The 25,703-nt window shown below is 34.4% G+C and overlaps 2 protein-coding genes and 1 pseudogene across 7 annotated transcripts; all 3 read right to left on the reverse strand.

Moving 5' to 3' along the window:
• Window positions 1–4,749: 4,749 nt before the first annotated feature.
• On the reverse strand, window positions 4,750–8,463 carry LOC111301136 (protein ROOT INITIATION DEFECTIVE 3-like; annotated as a pseudogene). The gene is made up of 6 exons (XR_016335858.1): window positions 7,525–8,463; window positions 7,448–7,487; window positions 6,928–7,127; window positions 6,322–6,449; window positions 5,336–5,565; window positions 4,750–5,130 (listed from the first exon to the last, which is right to left on the reverse strand). The product of XR_016335858.1 is annotated as a protein ROOT INITIATION DEFECTIVE 3-like (transcript).
• A 1,556-nt stretch (window positions 8,464–10,019) lies between these two features.
• Window positions 10,020–12,630, reverse strand: LOC111301143 (heat stress transcription factor B-4-like). Of its 5 annotated transcripts, XR_016340806.1 has the most exons (4): window positions 11,809–12,630; window positions 10,882–11,692; window positions 10,674–10,779; window positions 10,020–10,490 (listed from the first exon to the last, which is right to left on the reverse strand). XR_016340806.1 is itself a non-coding variant. In XM_089758173.1 (3 exons), coding segments are annotated over exons 1-3 (1,062 nt in total). In that variant the 5' UTR covers window positions 12,058–12,630; the 3' UTR covers window positions 10,021–10,488. The 5 variants fall into 5 exon arrangements, 3 of the variants coding, with proteins under 3 accessions (XP_089614299.1, XP_089614298.1, XP_022752349.1); XM_089758173.1 differs by lacking the exon at window positions 10,674–10,779 and having other exon boundaries at window positions 10,021–10,490; XR_016340805.1 differs by having other exon boundaries at window positions 10,023–10,490; window positions 10,674–11,692; window positions 11,809–12,624.
• Window positions 12,631–23,059: 10,429 nt separating this feature from the next.
• On the reverse strand, window positions 23,060–25,561 carry LOC111317949 (putative BOI-related E3 ubiquitin-protein ligase 2). Its single transcript, XM_022920533.2, has 4 exons — window positions 25,404–25,561; window positions 25,178–25,278; window positions 24,685–25,022; window positions 23,060–23,629 (listed from the first exon to the last, which is right to left on the reverse strand). Exons 1-4 carry the CDS (start codon window positions 25,466–25,468, stop codon window positions 23,102–23,104), a joined length of 1,032 nt encoding a protein of 343 aa, XP_022776268.1. The 5' UTR covers window positions 25,469–25,561; the 3' UTR covers window positions 23,060–23,101.
• Between the last annotated feature and the right edge of the window lie 142 nt (window positions 25,562–25,703).

Here is a 25,703-nt window from a genome sequence, read left to right on the forward strand (position 1 = left end):
TCATGAATACAAGTGGGAGATATTTGCTCTTGAATGAATTTCAACACTAGAAATTTTTATTGATTCCATACAACTTTTATTACATGAGATTTATCATCCTAAAATTATATCTATAGAAGTGTTTGACTTGTTCATAATGGTTATTTGTCTCATCTAAAAAGTTCACTAGACGCTGTCCATATTCTCTTATGGGATTGACTTCTCTTCTTAAAGCTTCTACATTTTCAACCATCTCCCATGCTTTCTTCACTACCTTGCAAACTTGATTAGTCAGGTGCTTTATGTAATATTGCCTTCCTAAGCTTTCTGTTTTCCACCTCATGTAAGCATCCCTTTCTGAATCGTATGTGAAGATCCAATCTTTATTTCTTTTATGTCACTCATCTATTATTGTTGAAATATGACTCTTGTGGTCTTGCAGTTGCATGTTTAACCCATGGATCACTTGGTGAAGTGATTCTTTTTCATTCAATACTTCAAAGTGTTTTCTTCTCTCTTTTACAAGCATGACTTTCAACGTTTCTTTTTCTTTTTGGCATTCCACCAATCTTGCTGAGCTTGTAGAGTATAACCCCTTCTAATTCTAATATTCTTGAGAAATTATGGTAGTCTCCTCTTATTTTTCTTAAGCTTTGCTCTTCCATTGGTTCATTTTCTCTCGAAGCTCATACATTTCACGTTGTCGAGAAAGGTAAGATTTGGTGACTTTTTTAATTTTGAATTGGACTCGTAACTTCTTGTTTTCTTGGTGTAAATCTTTCAAATTACTATTGGCCACATCCTATTCTTTTATGAGCTTTTTTAATCTGCTCTCTTGTATCTCTTCTTCATATTTCAATTGTCATACCTTCTTGCAAAGTTTCAAATTTTCTCTTCTTATTTCTTTTTTTTCAACTTCTAATTCTTTCTTGTAAGTTCCACTTCTGATAATTGCACCTTTTTCGAAAGATTAATCGATTGATATGAGTTATCATCAAGAAGAAGAATTACGTCTCTAAATCGCTTTACCTTTCAAATTTAATAATCAGAGGTGATTTTGTCGATAAGAGGCCTAACCTCATTCTTTATGTTTTCTTCCATGCTTGGATCAACTGTTTCGATGTTCTTAATAGATTCAATTCCTCATAAATGAATTCTACTTGGATCAAGCCATGAGTGGTAGGAACAAACTGTTTTGCACCAAATTACCTAAACACCATTAATGGAGCATAACTTACAATGCCCTATAGCCTTAACAACGATATCCACGGCTCATTTCTTTCACAATACAATAAGGGCACTCGAGGCATCTAATGCTCCATCCATTCAATTTCATCCCCAGTAAGCCTCGCAAGAATAAAACTCACTCTTCTTTGGTCTTCAATGTTGGCCATTGACTTTTGCATAACTCTTCGATTGGTGTCTTATTTCGAAGATATGACTTTGAAAATGCACTCTTCTCGCACTTGAAATGACTTCTAACTCACACATATAATAGTGATGCATATCCTATGAACCGTCATTTTTCACTTCGTTAGCAAAAATTCAATGATCTGATGGTTTCAACTAGGACTGCTGGAGCGAGATTAATTGTTTGGGTTTTAATTTACTAAAAAAAGTCACCATAGTTATCTTAATATAACCCAAAGTCTTCGAAAAGATTATCACGCCATACAATGCTAGAGCAAACACAACCATACCTTGATCAGCATTTAAATGCCACTGAATGAAGCTTTAAAAAAAGTCCCAACGGACATTGAGATATTCACCTTTAGGTTTCGTAAAGGAATCAATGGTTTCTACTTTAACTCTCATAAGCTTGTCCAACTTTTTGTGATAACCTGATTTTGACTTTCGGGTAAATATTTTATCTGGACACTGTAATTTTATTCCAAGCAAAATCGAATATTTTTTAATAGTTGACACCAAATCTTTCTGATTAAAAGTGAAGCATCTATAGGATGGATCCCAAAACTGTATAGTTGCCCTAACCAGTTGTTCATCGATCACTACTGAAATAAGAGATGTAGTCTGCCCGTATTTTTTACAAAAGCTTTCTTTTCTTTTTTCACTTAATTGACCCCAGATAGCAGTTAAGTCTTTTAAATTATTCTATGTGAGATCAAAATGTACCTTCTCGGGCAACTCAGATACATGACCAGTAGGCGAACAATCTTCACTCTTTTGTTGGGCTTTTTTTTACCAAACATGTATTTTATTATATGACTCACATGAGACATTGACTGAAAATATGTAAATATGTAATTTTATGGTATCCATAAAAACTTCTTGGGAGAAATATGTCCTAGAGCAAATATCTCGATGTAAAATTGTATGATATAATTAATGCAAAAAGAAAAAAAAAACGAAACAAAATTGAGTTAGTATGAGGATGCGATTTGAAAACAACATTTTTTTTGTTTTGTTTTGTTTTGTATTACACAACTTTTATTCTTAGGTATTTCCTACAAGAAAGTGAACGAGGCTGTACTTAAGGCTGGTTTCCTAGGCTTATTACATGCTGGGTTTAGATTGACACGTGTCTAAAATTTTTCAAATTATTCCTCACTGTCGTCCACGCTGGACTAGCGAGGGATCCCGATCTTCACCCATTACAGGCTACGAACAAAAATGATTCAATTTGAGTGAAAGTATTTCGTTTGTCATTACGAAAGTTATCATTTTACGATGGCATAAGTACTTTACTTCCTCTTATAAAAGACGAAGCCCAAGTATAGAGCACATGCATGAGATGTATCATGTCATTGTGTGTGTATATATTTTTTAATTTATCAAAATATATACAAGAAAAATAAAGCATAAGAAACATAGTAAAAGAAACGTGTGTGAATTTTTTTTTATGAAAAGTGAAAAATAAAAATCTAAGGAACCGATTAAGAATGTTTAAATCAAAATTTAAAGATAACACGTAGTTAATTTTGACCCGACTCTCGAAAACAAATGGCTTCTTCAGTGAAGTCGTCAAGCTGTCGTAACGATTTTGGAGCCACTCGACGAATTTGGAAACAAAAATAAAAGAACGAAAAATGGAGTTACCACCAATCTTTTTTGACTATGTGCAATTGACCACCTATTAAAACATATCATTTTAATGAAATCTTAAAATTAATTAAAATTTATTAAAAAGATAATTTTAGAGTCTGCGTAACAGTTTGGGTTCAGGAGTCGGTTACGCGTGGGGAAGGATTAGCACCCCCACAGCATCTGTTTAAAACGATACCAATTAACTACGTGTTATCCTTTGATTTTGATAAAAAATAGTCTCATTTTCAGTGTTTGAAAAATAATTTTCTTAATTTTTTTATTTATTAAAAATTATTATTTTTTATTTATTGTTTCATTTTTATTCAAGAAAAATAAATTAGAACATTTTTATTGAAATAATTATTAAAATGTTCAAGTACGTTGATAACATTAGAAGAACTTTTTTTCACTTAGAGATTTCTTAGGCATCATTTCTCGAAATACCTTAAAATCCCGTCCTTGAAAGCTCAAATTTATTTTTTGTAAAAAAATTATGTCATGCATGTAATGCAGAATATTACCATGTTGATGCACACATTTTATTCTCTTTTTTAGATATTTTATTAACTGTTTTATTAATTTTTTTATTCTTAATTTAAATTTTTGAAGAAAATTTTTTTTTATTATATTGAAAATTTATTATAAATATTTCAATACACTAATAATATTTTAAAAAAATCTTTTCACCCAAGAATTTCGTAAAGCATCACTACTCAAAATACTTTTAAAATCTCATCATTAGATAAAATTTTCTTTTTCCTTATTTATAATATTTTTGTATTATTTTATAAGATTTATTTTAAAAATAACAAAATTATCACAAATTTTTACTATATATTTCATTATTTATTTTGACCCTTTAATGAAACAACGTCGTTTTGACTTTCAGCTTTCTATAAAAGTAAAAAAAAAAAAATTCTCTCATTTTCTCTTCCCCTTCTCTCTCTCTACACTCTTAGATCGTTTCTCTCTAGAACGGTCGACTGGTCATCGTCCGTTACCTCGACCGTCGATTGCCAATCGTCGACACCATCGTTGATTGTCGAAAAATCTCAAAAACTCTAAAAAAATTTCCTTTTACCCCCTAAACACAGATCTGAGCTTGGTTTCACCTGAAATTGTCCCGAATGACCTAGATCGACTTTCAAAGTTTCGGCCAAAGCTTTTTTTTTATATTATTTTTTACTTTCGATTTTTTTTAACTGACTTTTTCTCTTTTTTGGTTCACAAAAAGCTCTTGGAGCTAGATTCCTCTCTGCGAAAAGAACTATGTTGATTTTTTTTTTGTTTTTTTTACAGAAAGCTTTTCCCTTTCTTTTTGGCAAGGTATCCTTCTCTTGCCTTTTCTGAGTTCGACGAAAAGCTCTATTTATAGAGCTCTGATTGTGCCTTGTGCCTCAGTAAGTGGCACAGAGCTCGGCATAAAAATGCAAACACGAGCCCTCATACCCCTTTTATTTCTTTTATCTTATCCGATAATTATAAGGCATGATGACTAAGATAAGATTTACAAGGTATTGATAACCAAAGGGATGGGTGATCAAAAAAATTGATGGCCAATGATGTCGTGCACAGCACCATTGCCATTAACCTCTCTTTTTCTTTATTTTTTTTTATTTTTTTATTTTTTTATTTTTTTGTATTTTGTATTTTATATTTTTGTTTAATTAATAAATTAATAAAATAAAAGTTAAATAGGCTTTGGGCGTAAAAATGAAATTGAACTTCGAGCCCAATCAAAATCACTTTTGACGTAATTAAATTAAAATCGAGCTTAAAATCCAGTTGAATTAAAATTGACCTTGAAGCTCAATTGAATTGCAATCGGACCTCAGCCTGAAAACCCAATATATCCGATAATTTTTAAACCCAGACTTAATTAAAATCTGAACAAATTTGGTGTCTACAATTTGTTTGTACAAACAGTATCAGGGTGAGTTTCCTTGAGATCCTCCCATTGATTCTCTATCTAAGAGCTCAACAGAATTCCTGCAAGTTGTCATAAATTTTTTTCAAGTTCTGAACCATCTGTATATATCTTCTGCAATCAAGCTTCAGTCTCTCCACATCCATTTCAGCTGCAGCAGAAGAGCCTTGTTGTTGCAGACAAGGGGTGAACAAGAGTTTAGTCAAAGGTGTTGAGTTCATGGAATATAAATAAAACATATTTAGCAAATGATTAAAAGTCAGTAATTCTGAGAATATTATGAAAATGGCCTGTGGTGCCTGGAACTAAGCACTAACGAGTGATTTGAATCCACAATAAGTAAACGTCCATAAGCATGCAACAAGCAGTCAAGAAAACCTGGAGCTCTTTAATTTGATCATTGATTAGCTGAGAACTGAGGTATGAAGGGAGGTCCCTACTATCCGGGAGTGAAATGATAGCCTTATTACCCATGTCTTCATCAGTTGAATTTGCATATTTTTCTAATAGAGAAGGGAGAGATAATTCATTACTTCTTGAGGAAGCTTGCTCCTTTGATTCTGCCATACGAGGGAGGAGTGGACTTCTAACAATGAGAATATTGTTCACAGGGCCTGAATTTAATTGAACATCAGTTCAATGATTTGGATGTGACAATAAAGAATATCAAGCGAAGGAGAAGCCACACCAAATTGAAGAATTAAGCATGATACGCAAAATTTTATAAAACAAATCATAAGCTTAAATAGGATGATATACCCATGTGCTAAAAACTAGATATAGCAAATTAAAGTACAAATTTACCAATGGTTTGTTGATGATAAGCATGAATCTGTAAGCAAAGCACTCTTTTTAAGTGTTAGAGATTTAACTTTTTAGTATCAAATTCAATTTGGATAAAAGAAGACAGTTTTATTATGATGCAACATTAATACATCATTCTCGGTACCTTTGCAAAATCTTAGCCAATAGCCCAAAGTTCAAGGGGCTCATAACGAGTAATCCTTCAGGGTTTACAATGGATTTTATTATAACTTGACAGACTACTTAGTCCACTTCTACATTTCTATTTCATGGTAATGTTTCACTGCTTGCTCAATAGATTGCGTTTCATATTCACTCCTTTTCCCTCCTTTTTCTGCCTTTAATGATAGTGGTAACATATTTATGCATGCAGCATGGATAACAAGTACAACACAGAATGTGAAGAAACAGAATCTATGCATTTTCATATCAGATTTGTTTTAAAGAAGAAGATGCAAAAATGAATAGTAAGTGCGCATAGAAGTTAAAGCCCAAATTAAAAGTATGCATTCTAATCAGAGCCTTTTGTAGAAACCAAGAAACATTTCTAGTTGTTTGAAAGAAACCTTTGCCATGTCTGAACATGCGAATGATGCATTGGGTTTTCACATCCCAAACTTGAACCATGCCATCCTCTGACCCAAATAGTAGCAAATTTCCTTCTGCACTATTCACCAAGCGAGTAACAGGCTTACTGCCCAAAAAGAAGATATTAAAACTGTTAGTAAAAAGGGTAAGAGGGATATATCAAGAAACATTTTAAAATTTTAACGAGGGACGACCAATATTAACTATCAATCACCAATATTATTAGTTAGTCTATGATTATGACATACAAGCAACTTAATGTTGGTGTGCATTGCAACTTTTCATTTTTTTTAACTTTTTCTTCTTTTTTGATGCATAACAATCAGAAGTGTATATAAACTCCATCTCCACCTACAATCTAGGGGATGGATTATTGAATTAGAAGCCGGGCCATGAAATGGTCGGTTGATTTCAACAACTTAAGAGTACAATCATAGCACCTCTTTAAGGACGAAAATAAAGTATAAAGTGATACCAACAAACCATCATAGACTACCCTTCCAGAATTACTTAAGAAAATATTGTAAAGATGGGTAAAACAAAAATAAATAACAAAATAATGTCTGAACATAACAAATTAATACCAGTTATCAGATAGTGAACTGGTGATGTGCAACCCATAACTGTTGCTAAGAGAACTTGCAGCATTAAGTGCAGAAATATAGATTTTACCATCTCGACTGCCAGCATAGAAGACATGTTCACCAGGGTCTAGAGCAATTGCATCAATGATGGAAGGAAATACAATGTTTCTTAATAATCTTCCCCTGGATAAGCTCCAGACCTATTATCAATGCACGCTAAATCAGGAACCCTTTACAAATAAGTAGAACAAAAGGTTAACGCCATATATTAGCACAAAAGACTGAATCACAAACACATCAGGTAATCACAAAATGAAGTCGAAAGATATTCCCCAAAATAAGGTTCTATTATCAGCATGATAGATTAGTCACGAAAACAACAACTACAATTAATCTTCAATTCACTGCTAAGCAAATGTTTTGATGTATTCCTAACCATCGATCTCACAATCAGAAAATATCACTTTGAACACCGAACATTTCTTAGCTTTACAATTACGAGTTCAAAAGCATAACTTACTGATAAAAATACTGTAGAGGTTCGATGATGGTGCCAGTAACTAGCCACCTAAAGTTTCCATCTTTCCATTCTATTGCATGGTCCAGAAGAAGACCCTAAATACCAATCTCTCCCTCCACCATATAACAATATCAGTTACACGCAGAGTATGTTCTGTAAAACTATACTCATAAAGATGACTTGCCTGCCGCCTTCTAACATCATCAAATATCCTAATTTACAATAAAGGAATTGAATTTTACCTCCCAAAGGTAAATAGCGCCAGATGAACCTCCAGTCCACCAACAATGTAACTACCTTCGCTATTAGCAGCGAGCGGTTTAATAGGTTCCGCGGGAAAGCTTTTAACTTGTGCTTGAGGCAAAGAGTCGAAGAGTTACGATAGTTGAGAGTAAACCTTGGACCAAGACCAATAAAGGATGTGGCCGGAGGTGCGGAGGGATCGCGGAGTTGAGAGCAGGCCAGGAAACGGGAACCTAAGGAAGAGAGGCCGTGTGGAGGAGAGGCGCAAGTCTTGTAACGGAGTTGCTCCGCCTCTGTTTGTAGGTCCCAGCAACCGATTCCGCCGTCAGTTGAAGATGATGCTATTATTACATTCATTATTACTGGATTTTTTTTTTTTTTACTTCGGAATTTGGTTTGTTTTTTGCTAAAATTGGATTCGGACAACGACTAATGCTGGGGGTTTTGTTAGGGTTTTAGCTACAGGGGAGAATGGCAGGAGGAAAGTGACTCGGATTTGAAACGACATCGTTTCATGTATTTCTCTTGGGGCCTAAATAAGGTGTCTTCCCAAAATGGGCCTAAAAGCTCACTCTCCATCCTATCCCTAGGTGGGATTGGCGCACCCCAATTTGTGCCATCCCTGTTCTATGGGTTTTTTTTTTTTTTTTACTGAATTTTTAATCATTCAGGTTTTAATCTGTTCTTACATAGTAAATTATTCATTAATTCTCATTGAAAATAAGGGCTACAGCTAAAACAAATCACAACCACATTTTCACCATCTTGATTTCACCTATGGCTTCAAAATCAGATTTATTTCAATGAGTTCATTGTGTCCCAAGTCACACCACTACTATTTAAGTTTAAATGATTTTTATGGAAAGTTTCAAGAGATGGACAAGATGAGATTAATAAGATAAAATTTTAATTTTTATTATATAATTTAATATCACATATACAATAAAAAATGAATTCGACACAATCCGTAATTTACTAATTTTATCAAAATTAAATTTGTTAATTTTTTCTGCATCATAGTTCATTGATATATTTTAATAGTTCACCACACATAAACTCACTGATTTGGTGCCAAGAAAATCTATATGTATAAGAAAGATATTTTGCATGCTTTTTTTTTTTTTTTGTTAAATAGTAGTTTGCATACCATGGGTGAATGTATATTAATTGGTCAACAAATTGGATGGAGAAGAAAAGTAGTGAAACAAATGGGACACATGTATCTTTGCAGCCTTACAGTTCTTGAATCCCCTCTATACGCACACTTTTGATGTATTTTATAGTCTTTTGAGTAAATTGTCAATAAAGTGTTGGATCAGAAGAAATTATGCAAAGGAAGATGTCAAAAAAAGTGGATTTCAAAAGGGCAAACAAGAAGAGAAGAAAAAGAAACTAAAGTCTTTTTATAAATCCAATATCTCTTCCCCTTTTCCTTTTTGAAACTCTCAAAAAAAACCAAAAGAGAATGAAGAATTGCTTGGTCCAATACGGCTGTTAAGCAACATGAAAAACAAAATTTGAAAACCCCTCTCTTCCTCTTAAAGCATCTTTCCCGGATGATCCATATCCACTTTTAAGATGCATCATCCCTAAGTTATAGTGGTGCTTTTCCGGTAGTTTTATGCTTCTACATCAACCTTGCAACTTTCTAGGTCACGTGCCATACCCCAACAACTCCAGAAAGGGTAAGAGCCAAAGACACATATAGTCTCAGACTAGGTTTATTAGGGTTAGGATGTTTTATTTATTTATTTATTTGTTTGTTTGTGTTGTGTATCAGACGAAAAAGAAATCATGGGAACGACAAAGATATTGTAAGAATTATATATTGATACTTTCATGGCTCACATGGGGGACTTAAAATAGATGTTTCTTAACTTACTTTCATCACTGTCTCACATAGTTTTCTCTGTCTTAGGTAATTAATAACTGCATGAAAATAAACAGAAGAACCGGATTCAAGAAAAAAGCAAAGAACCTGTTGAAATGCCTAGTCAAAGTTTAAGTGAAACTTTACTTATATTGGGATTTTGGACAAAGGGGCAAGTAAAAGCAATAAAAGAGGAAATGGGGTTTTTGGGAAGGGGAGGAGGCATTGTTCTAGCTACCAGTCAAAGGGCCTGTATTAAGTTCTATCTACCTCATTTTTTTATGGGTTTTTTTTGTCTGGAAGAAAAGAAAAGAGAGATTGGAATTAGTGAAAAGAGGGAGGGATCCAAAGATGGGGTTTGGAAGACGTTGATCAGATATTTAAAGTAGGAAAAGGCAATGGTTTCTGTTCCTAGAAGAAGCATAGAAGCCTTTGATGGAAACATTTCAAACAACATTTTTAGTCAGTATATTTCACTTTCATCGAATAACTCATTCTTTTAGATTTTGTTTCTTTTATCTAGTTCTTTAATTTCAAATTCAGGATTCATTTTTTTCTCTGTTTGCTTGACTGACAGTTCATAAGAACAAGAAATGATAATGGAGATTATAACCTTCATCAAAAGATAGGTAACCTTCTTTTTTGACAATAATAGTGATGATAATAATCATAATTACACTAATAATTAGATTATGAGAAACGAATGTCAGCTGCCTTTTCCCCCCAATTTTTACAGTAAATCCTTTTGCATCGGATTTTGAATTCAGATGCTGAGGGGTATCAAAGCGCGTATGGTTGTACGTATCATCCATTAATGGACTAATCAGAGAAATCCCTAGAGAAATTGTCAATGAGGCAGCTATAGCCAGAAACTTCATCAGCTTTTTTTCTCAATTGAAACTGTAAGGAAAGTCATCAGGACACCCTCTCCTGCATTAATGCAAGTATATATGTAACAGGAACGTACATGCAGACATCAGAATCATGAATAAAGGGTAAAGGAAGAGTATGAGCATTAAATTGCACCAATGGAAAACTGAAGAAGCATCAACGAAAAAGATTGGTGTTGAGATTTTGAATTTGCTTTGCATCTTTACTGTAACCAAAACCCACCTGCAATCATGTTGGATAGGGGGAACAAAATATTACCGGCACTAAAATTATATCCACAGTCACGAACACCCACGCAGACAACTTCCGTCAACAATATCATCAGACTCTAAGAGATAAACAAAGACAAACAAAAACTAAAAAAAGAAGAAAGGAAAAAGAAGTTCAAAAAGGAAGCTAGAATATTCTTGAATGGATATGGGAAACTAACATGTAGAAGGAGGCATAAGATTCAACCCTAAATCATCTTTTTCCAAGACCAAACGTGCCTTGTTAGTCTCCCAGTTAGCTGCACTATACTCCGGGTGCAACCTCTTCTTTGATTGTAAAGGCACACCAAAGAGCTTTGTTTTGCAACTATTGCTGCTTGGTTCTTCAAGAATCGTCCAGGAGCTCTGTGATGTCGCGCTTGGATAGTTCAAAACCTGAACTTGGGGCTTTGGACTATTTGGATAAAACCCAAGAAGCTGGTTCAAAGGCTTTTGCAGCAATGAACTATTGGTATTAACAACGGAAGGAGCAGCAGACGAAGGAGGGCCACAAAGAATCAAGGGAGAGAAAGAATTACTAGGAGTGACAGGCTTAACATGGTTTTGAACAAAAAAGATAATATCATTGTAAAGCTTTCTCATATGGGCAAGTTCAGACATAAGCAAATAATTGCTTCTTCTCAGCCTCTCATTGTCCTCTGATAAAGCTGTGACCGAGCTGTTATAGCCTCCAGCGCCACCATCAACAACTGAGACTCCAGTGCCTCCTCTTGGTGAAGAAAGTGGAGGTGAGTCACACCAGTTGGGTTGTTCATCTGAGTCAGCTGGAGAGATGCTGACTCGGCTTGGAAATTGAAAGAAACTCGGTGCATTAACCAAAGGAGAATGTGGGTGGTGATGGTTATGATGGTTTATAGCCACTTGTGGCTGCGCAGTTTTTCTTCTATGGATCTCACAAAGCAAGTGTTTTTCTCCTTTCTTGAAGAACTCGTTCGCAAACTCCCATCTGTCTGGTACAATCTTCCTAAAACCCTAGTTTCATTAAGAAAAGCAAAAGCAAAACCCAGATCAGTACAATAACAAAAAAGGCAAAATATATTTTAGCAAGAGAAGATTTCTTATAAGAGATAAAGGTTGAGTTTTTGTACATAAGTATTGAGCTGTCTGACAAAGCTAGAGAAATTGTTGTGCTTGAAGTAGTTTGGAAGGAGATCACGAGCAAACTCAGGAGGTCTCCAAACTACGAAAGTATTGTCGTCTTCACCCCATGAAACTATGTGGTCTGTGGCGGGATCATCTACTAGTTGGTAGGTTTTAGTGAGGAATGGTGCTGGCACTGATTTGTGGGAGTCGAGTGATAGTAATATCCCATCACAATTGTCAATCATCAGAGCCATTGAAAGATCAAAAGCAGGAACTGCTGGACTTGTGCCTTAATGAAAGAGAGTGAAAGAGATCAGGGAGAGAAAGGAAAGAGAAGAAAATAGAGGGGTTTGGAACAAAAGATCAGGACAGATAGTTGAGGGGTGATGCTTGGGTGGGATAAAAATGTTGGGAAGGGGGGTGTTCCAGTGAACAGCGTTTTTTTTTTTTTTTGGCTTTATTGTTTTTGCAGTTTTGATATGTTCTTTTGTGGTGTTATTAGTATATTTTCGTTTCCCTTCCTCGGTTATATTGTAGTGAGAGAGAATATGTGTCTGTCTGTCTCTCTGTCTGTCTAGGACTGTGAAATAAGGGCATTTCAAGACAAACCCGTGACTCTCTTCTCCTTTCTCTCTATCTCTCTCTTCTCAGACAATTGATCTCGCGCGCACCTACTTAAAATCAGGCACAGGCGCAGGGGGATGGGTGCAGTCTGTCCTTGGGAATTGACAATGAAACCCCTCCCCCTTCCTTTTCCTGTAAGTTCCCTAAAGTAAACGCAATAATAGTAGTTCATTACAACTGCTAGCTATTCTAACCATATATCCATGCATATAACAATTTCCCCTTTTGCATCTTTTGCTTCACGGCTTCTCTCGTATAAAAAGGCCAAAGTGTATCAGATTGCATCTGTTTTGATTCCTGATTTCGAAAACCAAAATTAAAAGTTCAATATTGACCAAATTGGTAGTTAATGTAGGAAAATTCTATGTTTATCCTTGTAATAATCAACGTAGTTTGGGGAATTTGGCGATGGGAAAATATGGTCAGAGTGGGATACTTTTTTTTTTCCGATGCATGAATAAAGAAAAAAAGGTGGTTTCACTTCACGTCAAACGAGTGTCCCTTTTTTTTTGTTTGTTTTGTAGCTTTTCGTTTGTTGTTTAATATCACCAACCCAACATGTACACCCTTCCATTTCGAATCCCCATCATTTTTCTATACTACTCTCTAACACATATAAGGTAAAGGATACATCGAACTACGTGATGGGATTTAAAGCCTGTTCTTGGTGACGACATTTCTTCTTCTTCTTCTTCTTCTTCTTCTCTTTCGCCTTCTCCTTCTTGGCATTACTTTTTTTTTCTTTGCTTTGCTTTCGTAATATTCCAAACTCCAATATCAGAAAATAAACATGCCTTCTGCCTACTGGCTATTACGACCTTTACTGACTAACTTACAGTTGTATAAACTATAGCTCTATGCAATATTGTAATGTAGCCCTTTGCCCCTGGAGCCTCCAGCTTTGGCTCTTCTTTTGGCTGGGCTTTTTCTTAGCTGACGTGTCTCTCAGGTGATTGAATTATTGGCCCTAAAAGTTTCCACGAAAAACTGAAAATATCACAGCTTTTCCTTTCTTTTTTGTAATCTTCCAATTAATATATTTGTTTTATATATGTCTTTTCTCTCTTACTTTTTTTTCGATGGGGGGCATGGGAATTTTTTCTTACCTTTGTGAGTAAAAATGACATTTGGAAGCAGCAAGCTGGAAGCATATTCAATCTTGGAATATTTGTTGATTCTCTAATAAAATATGGTGCTACTTTCTACTACAAAAGCGAAAAATGGAAAGAAAAAAATAAAGGAAGAAATGGGTCATCTGGGATTTTACTGCAACAAATGTCAAATTTTAAACAAGATTGCATGAAAACCATATGGCAATGAGTGGACAGTGAGGGATCCTATAAAAGTGAGAAATGGATTCATTCTGTGATGAGTGACGACAGCAGACAGTGGGGGACACCAAGGGGAGGTCCAAAGCGAAAAAATAGAGAAGTGATGACTAGTTATTTTACAGAGATACTCAACTGATATGGTTTTGATCGTGCCCATGATTCTTTTTATTGGAAAAACAAGTTAAATCTGTCCCAAGTTCCCCCACCCATGATAATTCCTCTCTTTACAAAAATTTTTTTTTTGGGGGAGGGGGTGTGGGGGGGACTCCATTCTGATTAAAAAGCTTTTCAAAAGTTAATCCTATCTTATTAAGCAACCCAACCCAATCCCTTTCCAATTTTCCCCAAAAAAAAGGAACAAGGGAAAACTAACAATGTTGGCTCAGAAATCCCCAGAATGGCAATTGAGAGTTACTGATACTTTACTTCTATTATATATTATATCTCAATTTGGTACTTTTAACTTGATGCTTCATGTATCTATGTGTGTGTATATATATATATAGTTAGTTAGTTAGTTAGAATTTAAGTTCAATTAATTTATATAATTATTTTTTAAAAATTATATCTAATAAATTTATGAAATAATTTTTCGTTACTCTAAAACGGTAATTTTTTTATAAAAAAATCCAAATTTTGATTTTATATATATTTTTGACTCTACATGTGTGTACACATGTATGCACATTCAAATTTATTACTTAGTAGAATTAAATAAGATCCAAGAAATGCAAAGTAGAGAAGGTGGTTAGGGGTATGTCTAACTATTGAAAGGTACATCCACCATCTCATTACATTTTCTCTTATTGACTTCTTTATCAAATAAATTTAATTTGATTATTATTTTTAAAAATTATAAAATTAAAATATAAAAAAATTAAAAATTTTATTTAATAGAATATTTTAAAGATAATAGTTAAAGTTGACTTTGACATCAAAATATGGGACATAGAGAATATTACCTTTTTCCTTTAAGTAAAAAAAAAAAAAAAAAAAACCAATTGAATGAAGAATATACTGCACAAATCTTCACTTGGTAAAGACCATAATTATTCGGTGCAAAGTAAAGTCCGTACTCAAGACTAGATTTTGATACCTTTCATTTCATCCCTGTTTCTTCTTTTTTGGGATGGCCGAGGACCAAAAACATAACCCTTTGATCATCTTTTGACTGTCTTATATTATCATATACTATATAAGTTACTGCTTCCGAATGCAATTTCAAATAAATAGTGAATAAATCAAAATATAACAAAAAAAATGTTTGCATGTGACCATGGAAATATATATGCATTTTGCCAAAACAATGGCAATAAGCCAATGTCAGTCAGCTTCAAGTCCCGATATTCAATTATAATGGGAAATGGTTCCATCAAGTCTGAGAAAACACCTTCTAAAACGTGCTATTGCAGTAGTATTGCTTGCTCCATGTCTTTCTCTTTTCTTTTTCTCTTCTCTAGACTTTCTTAATTCTTCCCTCAATCGTTCACACCTTCCCCAAGGGGCCTTCTGCAACTGCAAACCTGTACATTTTTTTTCTGCAGCGGCTGACATGGAGACAGTCTTTTTTGTTTATTTTTGTAGGTTGCCATTCTCGTGATTCCTGTTTTGTTCTTTCCTTGATAACATACTATTTATTGCCACCATGACTCTTCTCCTCCTTCAGGTTACATACTCATTTCTGGGAATAATTTCCTTTGAAACTATTCCTAACTCATCATAATCACTAGATTATTTCACTTTCAAGTTTCAACCCACAAGAATAATAATAATAATAATAATAAAATAATAGTAGCAGTACTTTGGTCCCTGGTACTCCTAATCCTTTTTTACTATGATCAAAGGATCAAATTTACAGGCCATAATTAGTCTGGTTAATTACCTTCCTTTGATTAACCTAATCATGCATGTAATTAATCCATGGAGGGTGAAATTGAAACATGAGATATTGTGGGTCCATTAAAAAAAAAAAAAAAAGTGGGTTCGATGAAAATGGGAAATCAATTTTTGTTTGCATCAAGACATTCATCATATGAGTACTGTGATAGGGTCCCATGATAGTATGGAAATCTAGAGAACAAAGGCTGATCTTTCTCTCAACAAGTTATCAGCAACTTAGACACAGATCTTCCCGAGCCCACCACCATGGATCACAACCAAAATCTCTCTCTTCGCTTCCCCTACTTCCACTCTACACTTTGAGTAGCCATGCAAGAAGATTCTATTCTAATTTCTAAAATGCAGTGAAAGTAACCCCACAGTGCCCTTCTCTCACATGACCACCGCTGATTCCCTTTCCAAAATACTATAATATATATTTTTTCTTATATAAATGACTGTAACAAACAACACAAATACAACAAGAAAAAAGCTTACCAGTATTTAAATTTCTTTGGATATGGGAATTTCAAGGAGAGACAACTTAAAACACAAAGCGAATACGGATAAATAAAACCCTACTACTTCTAATTATTTTAAGGAAAAAGAAGAAGGTTGGTGACTAATTATTTTATTTCATGTAGTTTATTATATATATAGCATTGTAGCAATTAACAATGACCTTCTTCCAATTCTCCTTTTTCTATTTCTAAAGTCAATAAAGAAAAGAAAAGAAAGAATCAAAATCTGTATTCTATACGATGACGACAAGCTACAAGGTTCTTTCTTCTGTCTTTTCTTGCATTCTCTGTCCGTTTCACTCTCTTTTCCTCATCAGAAGCGAGGGAGAGAGAGATGGAAGACATTCAAGACAACCCCATTTGCCATTTTGCATTTGTATATATTAATATATACTCGAATATAAAAAAAAATAGTAGCACCACGTTATTGATATGTTCATTTATTTATACATGCAGAAAAGCATCAAATCTGTGAATTGCAGATAATGCGTGGCCAAACAAGGTTGAACTTAAAACATGTGCAAAGGCCTGGATGGATTTCAAGTGAAAAAAGTATTAATAAAATTGGGGGAAGGGAAAGGAAAGGGAAAAAAATGGGATTGAAATGCAGGTTAAGAAGGGAGAGTCACGAGGGGATATGGGATCCCACGGGGAACTGGCAGAGTGATATAAATGGAGAGGACAAAGATAGGTAAATTGTCTTGCTAGTGCAGAGATGTAGGCAGGGTTTATCCATAGCGTTTATTTGCGTGAATGACATCCCCGTACTTCTAAATGACACCCCTCTTCCAAATTTGCACCAGACGATGAGGATTACCCTGCTGCCTGTTGCTCTAATTAATAAATAATAACGCATGCAAATATGTAGAACGCGCTTTTCTTTTTGCCTGAATTACCCTTCCCTCCTTAACCATGATTAATAGTATATAATCTTATACAGTACCATTAGAAACCGATTAACATTTATCTTTGCTCATCAAACTTTTTTTTTATAGTATATATTAAATTAAGAAGGGAGTCAATGCCTCACGTATCAATAGGCATGAATTTAATCATTAATATGGATGAGAAAACAATTCTTTCAATAACTTAGCTACGTATGAAGTATCATATATAATACATGATTATGTTTGTTCAACTGAATACCCTTCCAATTTTTTAAATATTGCTTGTAGCTTTTACATTTTCAATGCTTGTGGTCCAACATGGTCTCCAATTTCCCACAAAAGAAGAACTTGCTTAACAATCCTAGCCATTTTTTCTGTTCTTTGCACAATAAAGTTTCAAGATATATTTATATTTGGAAGCTTTATATTAATTTTATCATGTTATTAGATGTGCTTCAAAGCTTGGGATATATTTACAGGATTCAAAATGGAGTGAGACAATGACCGAGATGAAGAAAAACAGAAAAAAGGTTGTTTTTATCAGATTGATGATTAGATATAAAGGAATCTGTTTATGAAACGTATATATCCAAATAATGGAGGATTAGATTCCCATGCAAAAGTTCTGTTTTCCCTCTTAAAAAAAAGATGTTAAAAGCAGCTTCTTTCTCACGACTAATATCGCTTCAGCAATGGGTCCAAAAGGGGGTTTCCATATCGAAATTTTAGACTTTGCATGGCATGGCCTGTTGTTTCTTATCAAGAAAAGAAAAGCTCATTTCAACAAAAAACTTTAGAGAGGCTTACATTAAAAGGAGAGAACAACAAGAGATGTCTTTCCTTTCTTTGCTTTCCTTTTAGCTTCCCTTCTTTTTTTTTTTTTCTTTCTCTTTTCTTTTTCCTCCTTTTTTGCCCTTCTTTTTCTTTATTCCTTTGTTAAAGTCATGAAAATTCAACCTCTTCTACGTGAAAAAGCGATCCCCTACTATAAAACGTGTGAAGCTTTATCATATGTACAAAGGACCTGTAAGTATATTCTACATATGATCATGAAGAATATCAGAATTAGTTCAGAAAGTACTTCGCCCACACAACATACAATTTGAAGATATCAGCTATAGCTTGATGTGAAATGGTGGTGTGGTCTTTAAATTCCACTAGTGAAAAAAAAATTGCTTTTAATCAGTGACATGACGAAAACATGGCCGACCTTGCATGTGTAAATCTGGGCCCAATTAATTTAAGTTTTTAGAACAAAAAAACATCAACACATATTGTTGTACTTGTTATGATCCAATTAATCAAGTGCTGTGAGAAATCAGAGTTAGGTAGGGAAATGTTTATAGGGTAGAAGTTGGATATTGTTGTACTTTTTACTTGGTAGCAGCGATCATTGCTTCTTAGATAATGAATACATTAAGACATATATGTTAATGTTATGACTTAAACATGATTAACCGGAAAAGCATTAGTAACCGAATGTCAAAAAAGAGATGAAAAGAATGGTGGTTTTTGTGCATATATATATATATATATATATATATATATGGATATGGAAGAGGGGAACATAAAGGCTGTTGGATCACATGCACATCACATTCTTTTTCGTCTTCCTCTTCTCTTCTTTTTATATACTGTGGCTGATGAACGTTAAAGAAAAGAGATCATAAAAAAAAAAAGGAAAAGGACCCACGACAAGGCTGCTGCTCCTCCTCTTCCTCCTCCTCAATCCAAGGGATTCTTTGTGTTGATCAGCTCAAATTCTGGGTCCCCCCATCATCTTCACCATCATTTCATGCATATATATGAAGTCCCACCTCTCACGTTCTATTCACTGATCTTTCAAAGCAATTGCTTAAAAGTGCCCATTTTTAATTTCTGTTCACTGCCAATAATTTAGAATATAAAAATTAGCAAAATTTCTGGATTCTCTTGCTTCATCGAAATTCGACTTGAATTATTGTAATTTGATCGGATGATGATCGATCGGTTCTGGGAAAATGCAGTGATACTTATAGCCTCGAATCATTTGCCTTGTTGTGTTGATCCAGCTGGCATTCAGCCCAGCCCTGTTCCCTCAGCTTCTTTCCATATTTACTATATATTTTCATCATAATCATACAAATATTATTGCCACCTAATTATCCACCATGCCTGTCAATCATGTCGACCAAAAAGCTTGCAAGTCACCCTGCTCTTGATCACAAATTCCTAACTAGAAATTGAAACGTTACAATAATAAAATTTACTCACTTGCTAACTTAGATTAATCTGGGCATACTTGAAGAGTACTGGACAAGGACGTGAATTTACGGTGGGTTTCAGTCCTTAGGACCACTGTTGCCAAAAGTGAAGCCAACAAGCAATAGAGAGGGGATAACACCTTTTCTTTTTCTTGGTTTCATCTACGGAGCCAAGAACCACATTTCCCTTCTATACGTACAATTTATAAAGTAGGATAATAAGACAATCTTTATAATCTTAAGGGAAGTAGGATTTTGAATGGTGGATCAAAGCAAAGAAGTAAAGTTGATATTTGGATGACTGAAGCAGATGCTTCTGTTAACTAAACCTCAAATTTTGGCTGTATACAGTTTTCATTAGTTGTTATATAATAGATGAGGAAATGATCTACTAATAAGCTAAACTGATGTAGTAATGAGATTATAATATGGGGATGGTGTAAGAGTGCACATGGTAGAAAAACAATGCATTTTTTCAGGGAAACGAGGAAAGACAACACTTGAAACTATGCAAATACAAATATTCCATTTACATATGGGGACCCCTTTGGAACTGAGCCGAGAGCAATTGCAAGGTAGCCTCGTACCCGAGGCAGAGGCTGTGGGTATCACAAGATATATGTTCAGTTTAAAAATGGAATAACTTTGACAGTGCATTGGAGTCCCCAAAAGAATAGTAACTCACGAAAAAAAAAAAAGAAAGGCAAGAGAGAAAAACAAAGCGGAGCTGGAAATGGAATAATTTCAAGAGAAAGAAGCAAAAAATTTAAAAAAAAAGGGGAAAAAAACCAGCTTTATAGGGAATAAGGGAGGAGGTTGGATGATTGAACTGGAGCAAAGTCACTCTTTGGATAAATTTTCAATTTTTTTCTAAATTTTTTATCTTAGTTTTTGTAGTAATGGGATAAAGAGAATGGAAAGTAATAAAAAGGCAAAGGGGGGGGGGGGACAATGACAGGACTGAATCGGCTGGGGTTTGCGGTGGGAGGTGGAAGTGGAGCTGGAGCTGGAAATGGAAATGGAAATGGAATAATAATAATCATAATAATAACAATAATGGATAGCATATAGTTGTAATCACGGGGGAAGCATATTCACTTTCCTCTTTGTCATCACTTTCTAAGGCATGATTAGAAATAAGTTCATCAATCTTCTACACCACCTCCCCTAAAGAAAAGCATTTCTCTTCCTTTACCCTCCACTTTGGTCCAAATCTACAACAAGTAATAAGAACTTGTTTCCCAAGACTTCTACATCTACTAATTAGAATATTAGTGGAAAAAAAGTTTGGGGTTTTGGGATCATTACTATTATTTTTTTATGTTTAATTACTTTGTGCATTGACCTTGCAATAGATTTGTCAGCTCAACTCTTGAATTTTGAAATGGGCTCAGCTTCAAATGTTTTGTCTCTCTCTCTCGCTCTCTCTCTCTCTCTATCTCTCTGAATGGGATTAGTAAAGGTGACAATGGCTGTTCAACTACTGGAGTTCTTGATAATAAACTTGTTCCCAACTGCTGATTTGAACACCAATCATAAAACTGATTAGTTGGTTCGGGTACTAACAGGTTTCAGTCAGAAACAACAATGTTCCATAATGTCTTGCATTGCATTACGTGCAAGATGACTGAATTTTATGTACCTAATGTCGATGGCCAAATCGTTTTTGCAATTTGCTATACCATAGCTATTTATCATTTACACATGGTTGCATGATAAGTTCATTTTGGGCCTTGGGGCTGACTAAAATGGACAGAAACAAGAAAAGATGCATGGGATTGGTAGCAAATTGGCAATGAAGAAGGCTGGATCTATCCATTCTTAAAGGTTTCGAACTTCACCCAAATGCGGGCTACTTATCCAAGCCTCGAAAAAGGGCTCTTCCATGGGTTTAGCCCAGTCAGGGAAATGAAGAACTCAAGGCCACCTATCTAAAACCATCATATAAAGGAGTGCATTCCTGGCTCAGGGTAAACCCAAGAAGTACCAAGGTAAAAGAATAGATGCCCCAAAATCTTGACCGTGAAAGCTAAAACAATCAGGGCTACAATTCGCAACTCTCATACGAATGTGAAGTGACTCAACATTTATTAGTTCGAGTTATTCCTATCAGCTCACCGCTTTCTTCTTTTGGGTGAGGATGGAGAGATCAAATTCAAGAAGACACGTTTACAAAGAAAGAAGAGATGCAACTTTTTTAAGAGTCTTGCAAGCCAGGTCATAATAAAACGCGTGTTTCAATGAAGAAATGAAGATTAAACTCAAAGCCTTTAGATATGACATGTTATTAGATGTGTAACCAATCGAATCGATATAATATTAAGTTTAAGAGTTTAAATTTGATTTAAAATTTAAAACTCGAAATTAAATTTGAATTCAATTAAATTTTATTTTTTTAATTTGATTTTGATTTAAAATAAAATCAAACTATTCGGATTCGTTTAATTAAATTCGATTAATTTATAAAAATAAATTTGATTTTTATATTTAATAAAAATTTAATTATTTATGTTCAAATTCGAATTTAAATTTAAAATATTCTATTAATTAAAATAATAAAAATATATTTTAATATAAAAATCCGATTACACTCATAAGTCACTCAAATCAAATATAAAAATACTCGAACTTAACTTTATTGATGAATCGAGCTACTTAAACTCAATTTAATAATAATCGAATCAAATTTAAATTTTATTCTAATCGAATCCAAATAACTTATGAATATTAATGTATTATTTATATCATTTCACTTCACAATTCGGATGTGCATGTGTTAAACACTAACAGTACTGCGACAATAAACAACATGACAGGCTTTCGCCTTTCTGTAGTCTTATGAACAACTTCAAAGACCATGGATCCGTCGCTTAATTACCTTTCTCCCTGTCGTACTACAATATTAACTTTTCGTGCCTGCAACCTGATCGACAGTTGCTTTAGACAATATCACAGTTTTTCTGCTCCAAGTAAGATGAGTTTCTACCTTATCTCGTGTGTGTTTTGGGTGGGGTATTTCTCAAGAAATAACAAAACACTGGTGCGTCAAACAAATAGAGCAATGAAAATGAAATAGTCATAAAGGAAAAAGATACTGGATTTCTTCATCATTTATAAACCGCCAGCCACCTGAGAATCTTTGTAGTTACGTAAAATTCCACCCAACTATAAGCAAGTGTAATCAGTTTATCTCAAAAAAGCATCACAAGTGACTGATAATATACTATGAGCTATCCTTTCGTGTAATAGAGAACCTCAAATATTCTATATAACCAAGCGATATACTCAGTATACTCGATGAGAAACCTTGCCCAACCATTCTTGAAGCATTTCATACAAAACCTGGGATTAGACTCTGACCTACACTCACTTTCTAAATCCCCACAGTATATGTTTCTGCTTCTATATAACCACCTACACAACATAGACTCCATGAACCTCAAATATGTATTGATCTTGTTGTGTTCTAAAACTTATCCAATCATTTAACAATATCTCACATTTCAAGAAACTTCTCATAAATCACATAATATGGTGTCCCTAACAAATTGCTACATAAACTACATTAAACCAGACACAACTGAGCACGGAAAACATGAAAACTACTAGAACAGAATGGAGAACAAGAGAATAACACTGACCACTAATTCAACAACTTAATAAGGTGATGTTGCAGAATTCTCAACATGCAAGACATTTCTTTCAAAGAAAGAATGAGCCTTGGAATGAAAAACCAGCAAACAACAAGCAACCATCAGTATCACAACAATACTAAATATAACTTTAGTATATTAAAGCTTTGATATGTATATCATTACATAAAGACCTCCATGCCAATAACCTTAGATGACTGACACAGGGGGCAAAAACTAAGCTTACTTTCACAACCTTTACACAGGCAGAGATGCTTACAAGGAAACAAGAGCATGCAGGCTTCATTCACTCTGCAAACTTTACAAGTCATCAACTCTTTCATGTCACTATTCTCCTTGCTGAGCAGGTGGAAATCAATGGCTCGGCCATTGCAGCATGAAGCTGTATCATCAACCTCACTATCACCACATCCTTCCTTACTATCTCTACTTTGAGCATAAACTTGCTGAAGACTAAACTTGAGGGCAGTAATCATGTTCTCATTGTATCTGGCACGCTGCTGCCAGGCACCCGCTTCCATGGTCAATTGCTCCATTCGCTCTTCAAGTTCCATATTCTTCTTGTTAATATTCTCCACTTCTGCTTCTTTCTCATGAAGTTTCTGAAAAACTTTCTCTTCCACAAATGAAATTGTCCGAATCTGGTTAGCCTGAACCTTCTCCAACACAGATTGCCGTAATCGGTCACCCTATTTAAAGAAGAGTGGATTAGAAGTACTTTCACTAAAAGTCATTCAAGACTTCTTGTTGACCAATATATATTGTGCAATAAGGATAGAAATTTAATGCTAAAGCAAACAACAAAAAATAGATTTCACCGCCATGAACTCTACAATTACACTATCTCCCATCACTTACAAACATTTGAGTAATTGGTAAATACACACACAACTACCACCAGAACCATTGAAAAAGGGAATAAAAAACAAAAGGATAAACCACATAATCTTAATTCTAAGTGTTGAGAACAGAAACATTATCAGATTACGGCATGACCCAGCACCATAGATTCTTCAAAATTGATGAATTGAAGTTAGCATTACTTACATGGAGGAAAAAGAATAGTTAATTTAATTTAGTTCCGCATTATTTTCTTTAATTTCTAGCATAGATATATTAGCCCTCATTTCTGTAAAGCACACAGTACTAATTTCAGAAAATAACTGCAAAACTAAGCACTTGATGAAGAAACTCATAATTAGCAATAGGGTGAAAAATGCAGATGGTTATAGATATTCAATTGCCATTACTTCTACAAAATAATGAAAATAGAATGGGAAATAGCAGTCCTGTCAGAAAAAAGTTCAAAAGTTTAAGACTTTAAGTTAAAGTTGAAAGAAAACACAATGAACAAATGCAGGACTAGCAAACGCTTGACCCACTCTCATTAGCACATTGCAGCCAGATAATGACAATAACCAAATCAAGACCGGATAAGACAGAATAAGAAATGTGTTAAGTGCTAGGAACTGCCTTATTCGGAGTTAACAGAATTATTAACCAAAACAAGAAACCATACCAAAGAAACAATCCGAAACAAACATTAACAGCAAAAATTTAGCATAAGAGCATGATAAACGCATATGCATTCAATGACCATAAAATCCATTATCATCCATATATGGCACAAATGACATCCTAAAATAATAAATTGATCCTTACAACAATCATGGAAGCTAATGAAACATGTTTTATTTCCATTTAACTATATTCAAACAAGAAGCTAAAAGCCACAAAGCCAGACCTGAACTTTAAGGAATCTATCAATTTCCACATCCTGTCGCTGCAACTCAAGATCAATGTCCTCGCCAATGAGTGACAACAAGGCTGAATCACCCGAAGAAGCCATCCGATTATTATTATTATTATTACTATTATTATCTAGTGACAAACCTAACCCTGTTGAGACTGACTGTGCTTGAAAAAAATCGACAGAAGATATCTGCGAATTGTTCTCCAAAAAATCCTGTTCCTTTAATTTCTTCCGTTTAGGATCAACCCCGTTATTCCATTGCAACTCAGCTCCTCCATCACTTCCATCTGTCACCGGAACTGGACCCGGTGCAAACCCAACAACATGAACTAAACCAATAAAACAACAAACAAATAAACAAATAAAAATACAACATACCCAGTAGTTATAAGGATTTTCTTCATGAATGAAACTAAAATCCCAGAAATATAATAAAACAAAGTTCCAATTTTGATGCTTAAAAAAAACGAAGTGAGAGAGATACATGGCGGGATATAAGGAGGATGCTGAGACGAATCCTGTAAATTAGCCGTATTGTAACAAGCAAGTGGCGGCGAAATCTGACCGTCGATTGCGTATAAATTCCTGAGATCAAACATAGAAAGAAACATATTATAAAAAAAAAAAACTAGGGCTTTATTTTTCTTTAGCAGAAAATGAAATTGATTCTAATAGTAATTAAAGGTTTAAATCTATTTTGAGGGGTTTACCTGAAACTTTTAGATTGTTGTTGAGGCTGGTAGTGTTGTTGAAAATGGTGCTGAGGGGACGCCATTTTTTTTTGGAGCGATGAGTTTTTTTAGAGAGTGAAATGGGATATGAGTTGTTTCTGTCGTATAGAGAAAGAGGAGATGCGCGAGGTGGCCGATGGAGAATATTCCTTTTATTCCTAGTTTGGCCTCGATATTTGTTTTATTTTATGATTCGCTTCCGTAATTCCTTTAATTAAGCAAAAAGACCCCTTCTTGATTTGTTTCTTACGAAGTTGGCTAATTTGGAGTGGGAAAATT

This window comes from Durio zibethinus, chromosome 3 (assembly GCF_047325235.1).
Source record: "Durio zibethinus cultivar Kanyao isolate XHJ-2024 chromosome 3, ASM4732523v1, whole genome shotgun sequence".
NCBI lineage: Eukaryota > Viridiplantae > Streptophyta > Magnoliopsida > Malvales > Malvaceae > Durio > Durio zibethinus.

Bases quoted from the DNA above. Each gene is read 5' to 3' on its own strand.
- LOC111301143 (XM_022896614.2), bottom strand. From the start codon at position 12,057: ATGGCTCTGATGATTGACAATTGTGATGGGATATTACTATCACTCGAC. The intron at 11,693-11,808 runs GTACAAAAACTC...TAATGAAACTAG, and splicing joins TCAGACAGCTCAATACTTAT to GGTTTTAGGAAGATTGTACC.
- LOC111317949 (XM_022920533.2), bottom strand. From the start codon at position 25,468: ATGGCGTCCCCTCAGCACCATTTTCAACAACACTACCAGCCTCAACAA. The intron at 25,023-25,177 runs GTATCTCTCTCA...TTATTGGTTTAG, and splicing joins TCCTCCTTATATCCCGCCAT to TTCATGTTGTTGGGTTTGCA. The intron at 23,630-24,684 runs GTCTGGCTTTGT...TTCTTTAAATAG, and splicing joins ATAGATTCCTTAAAGTTCAG to GGTGACCGATTACGGCAATC.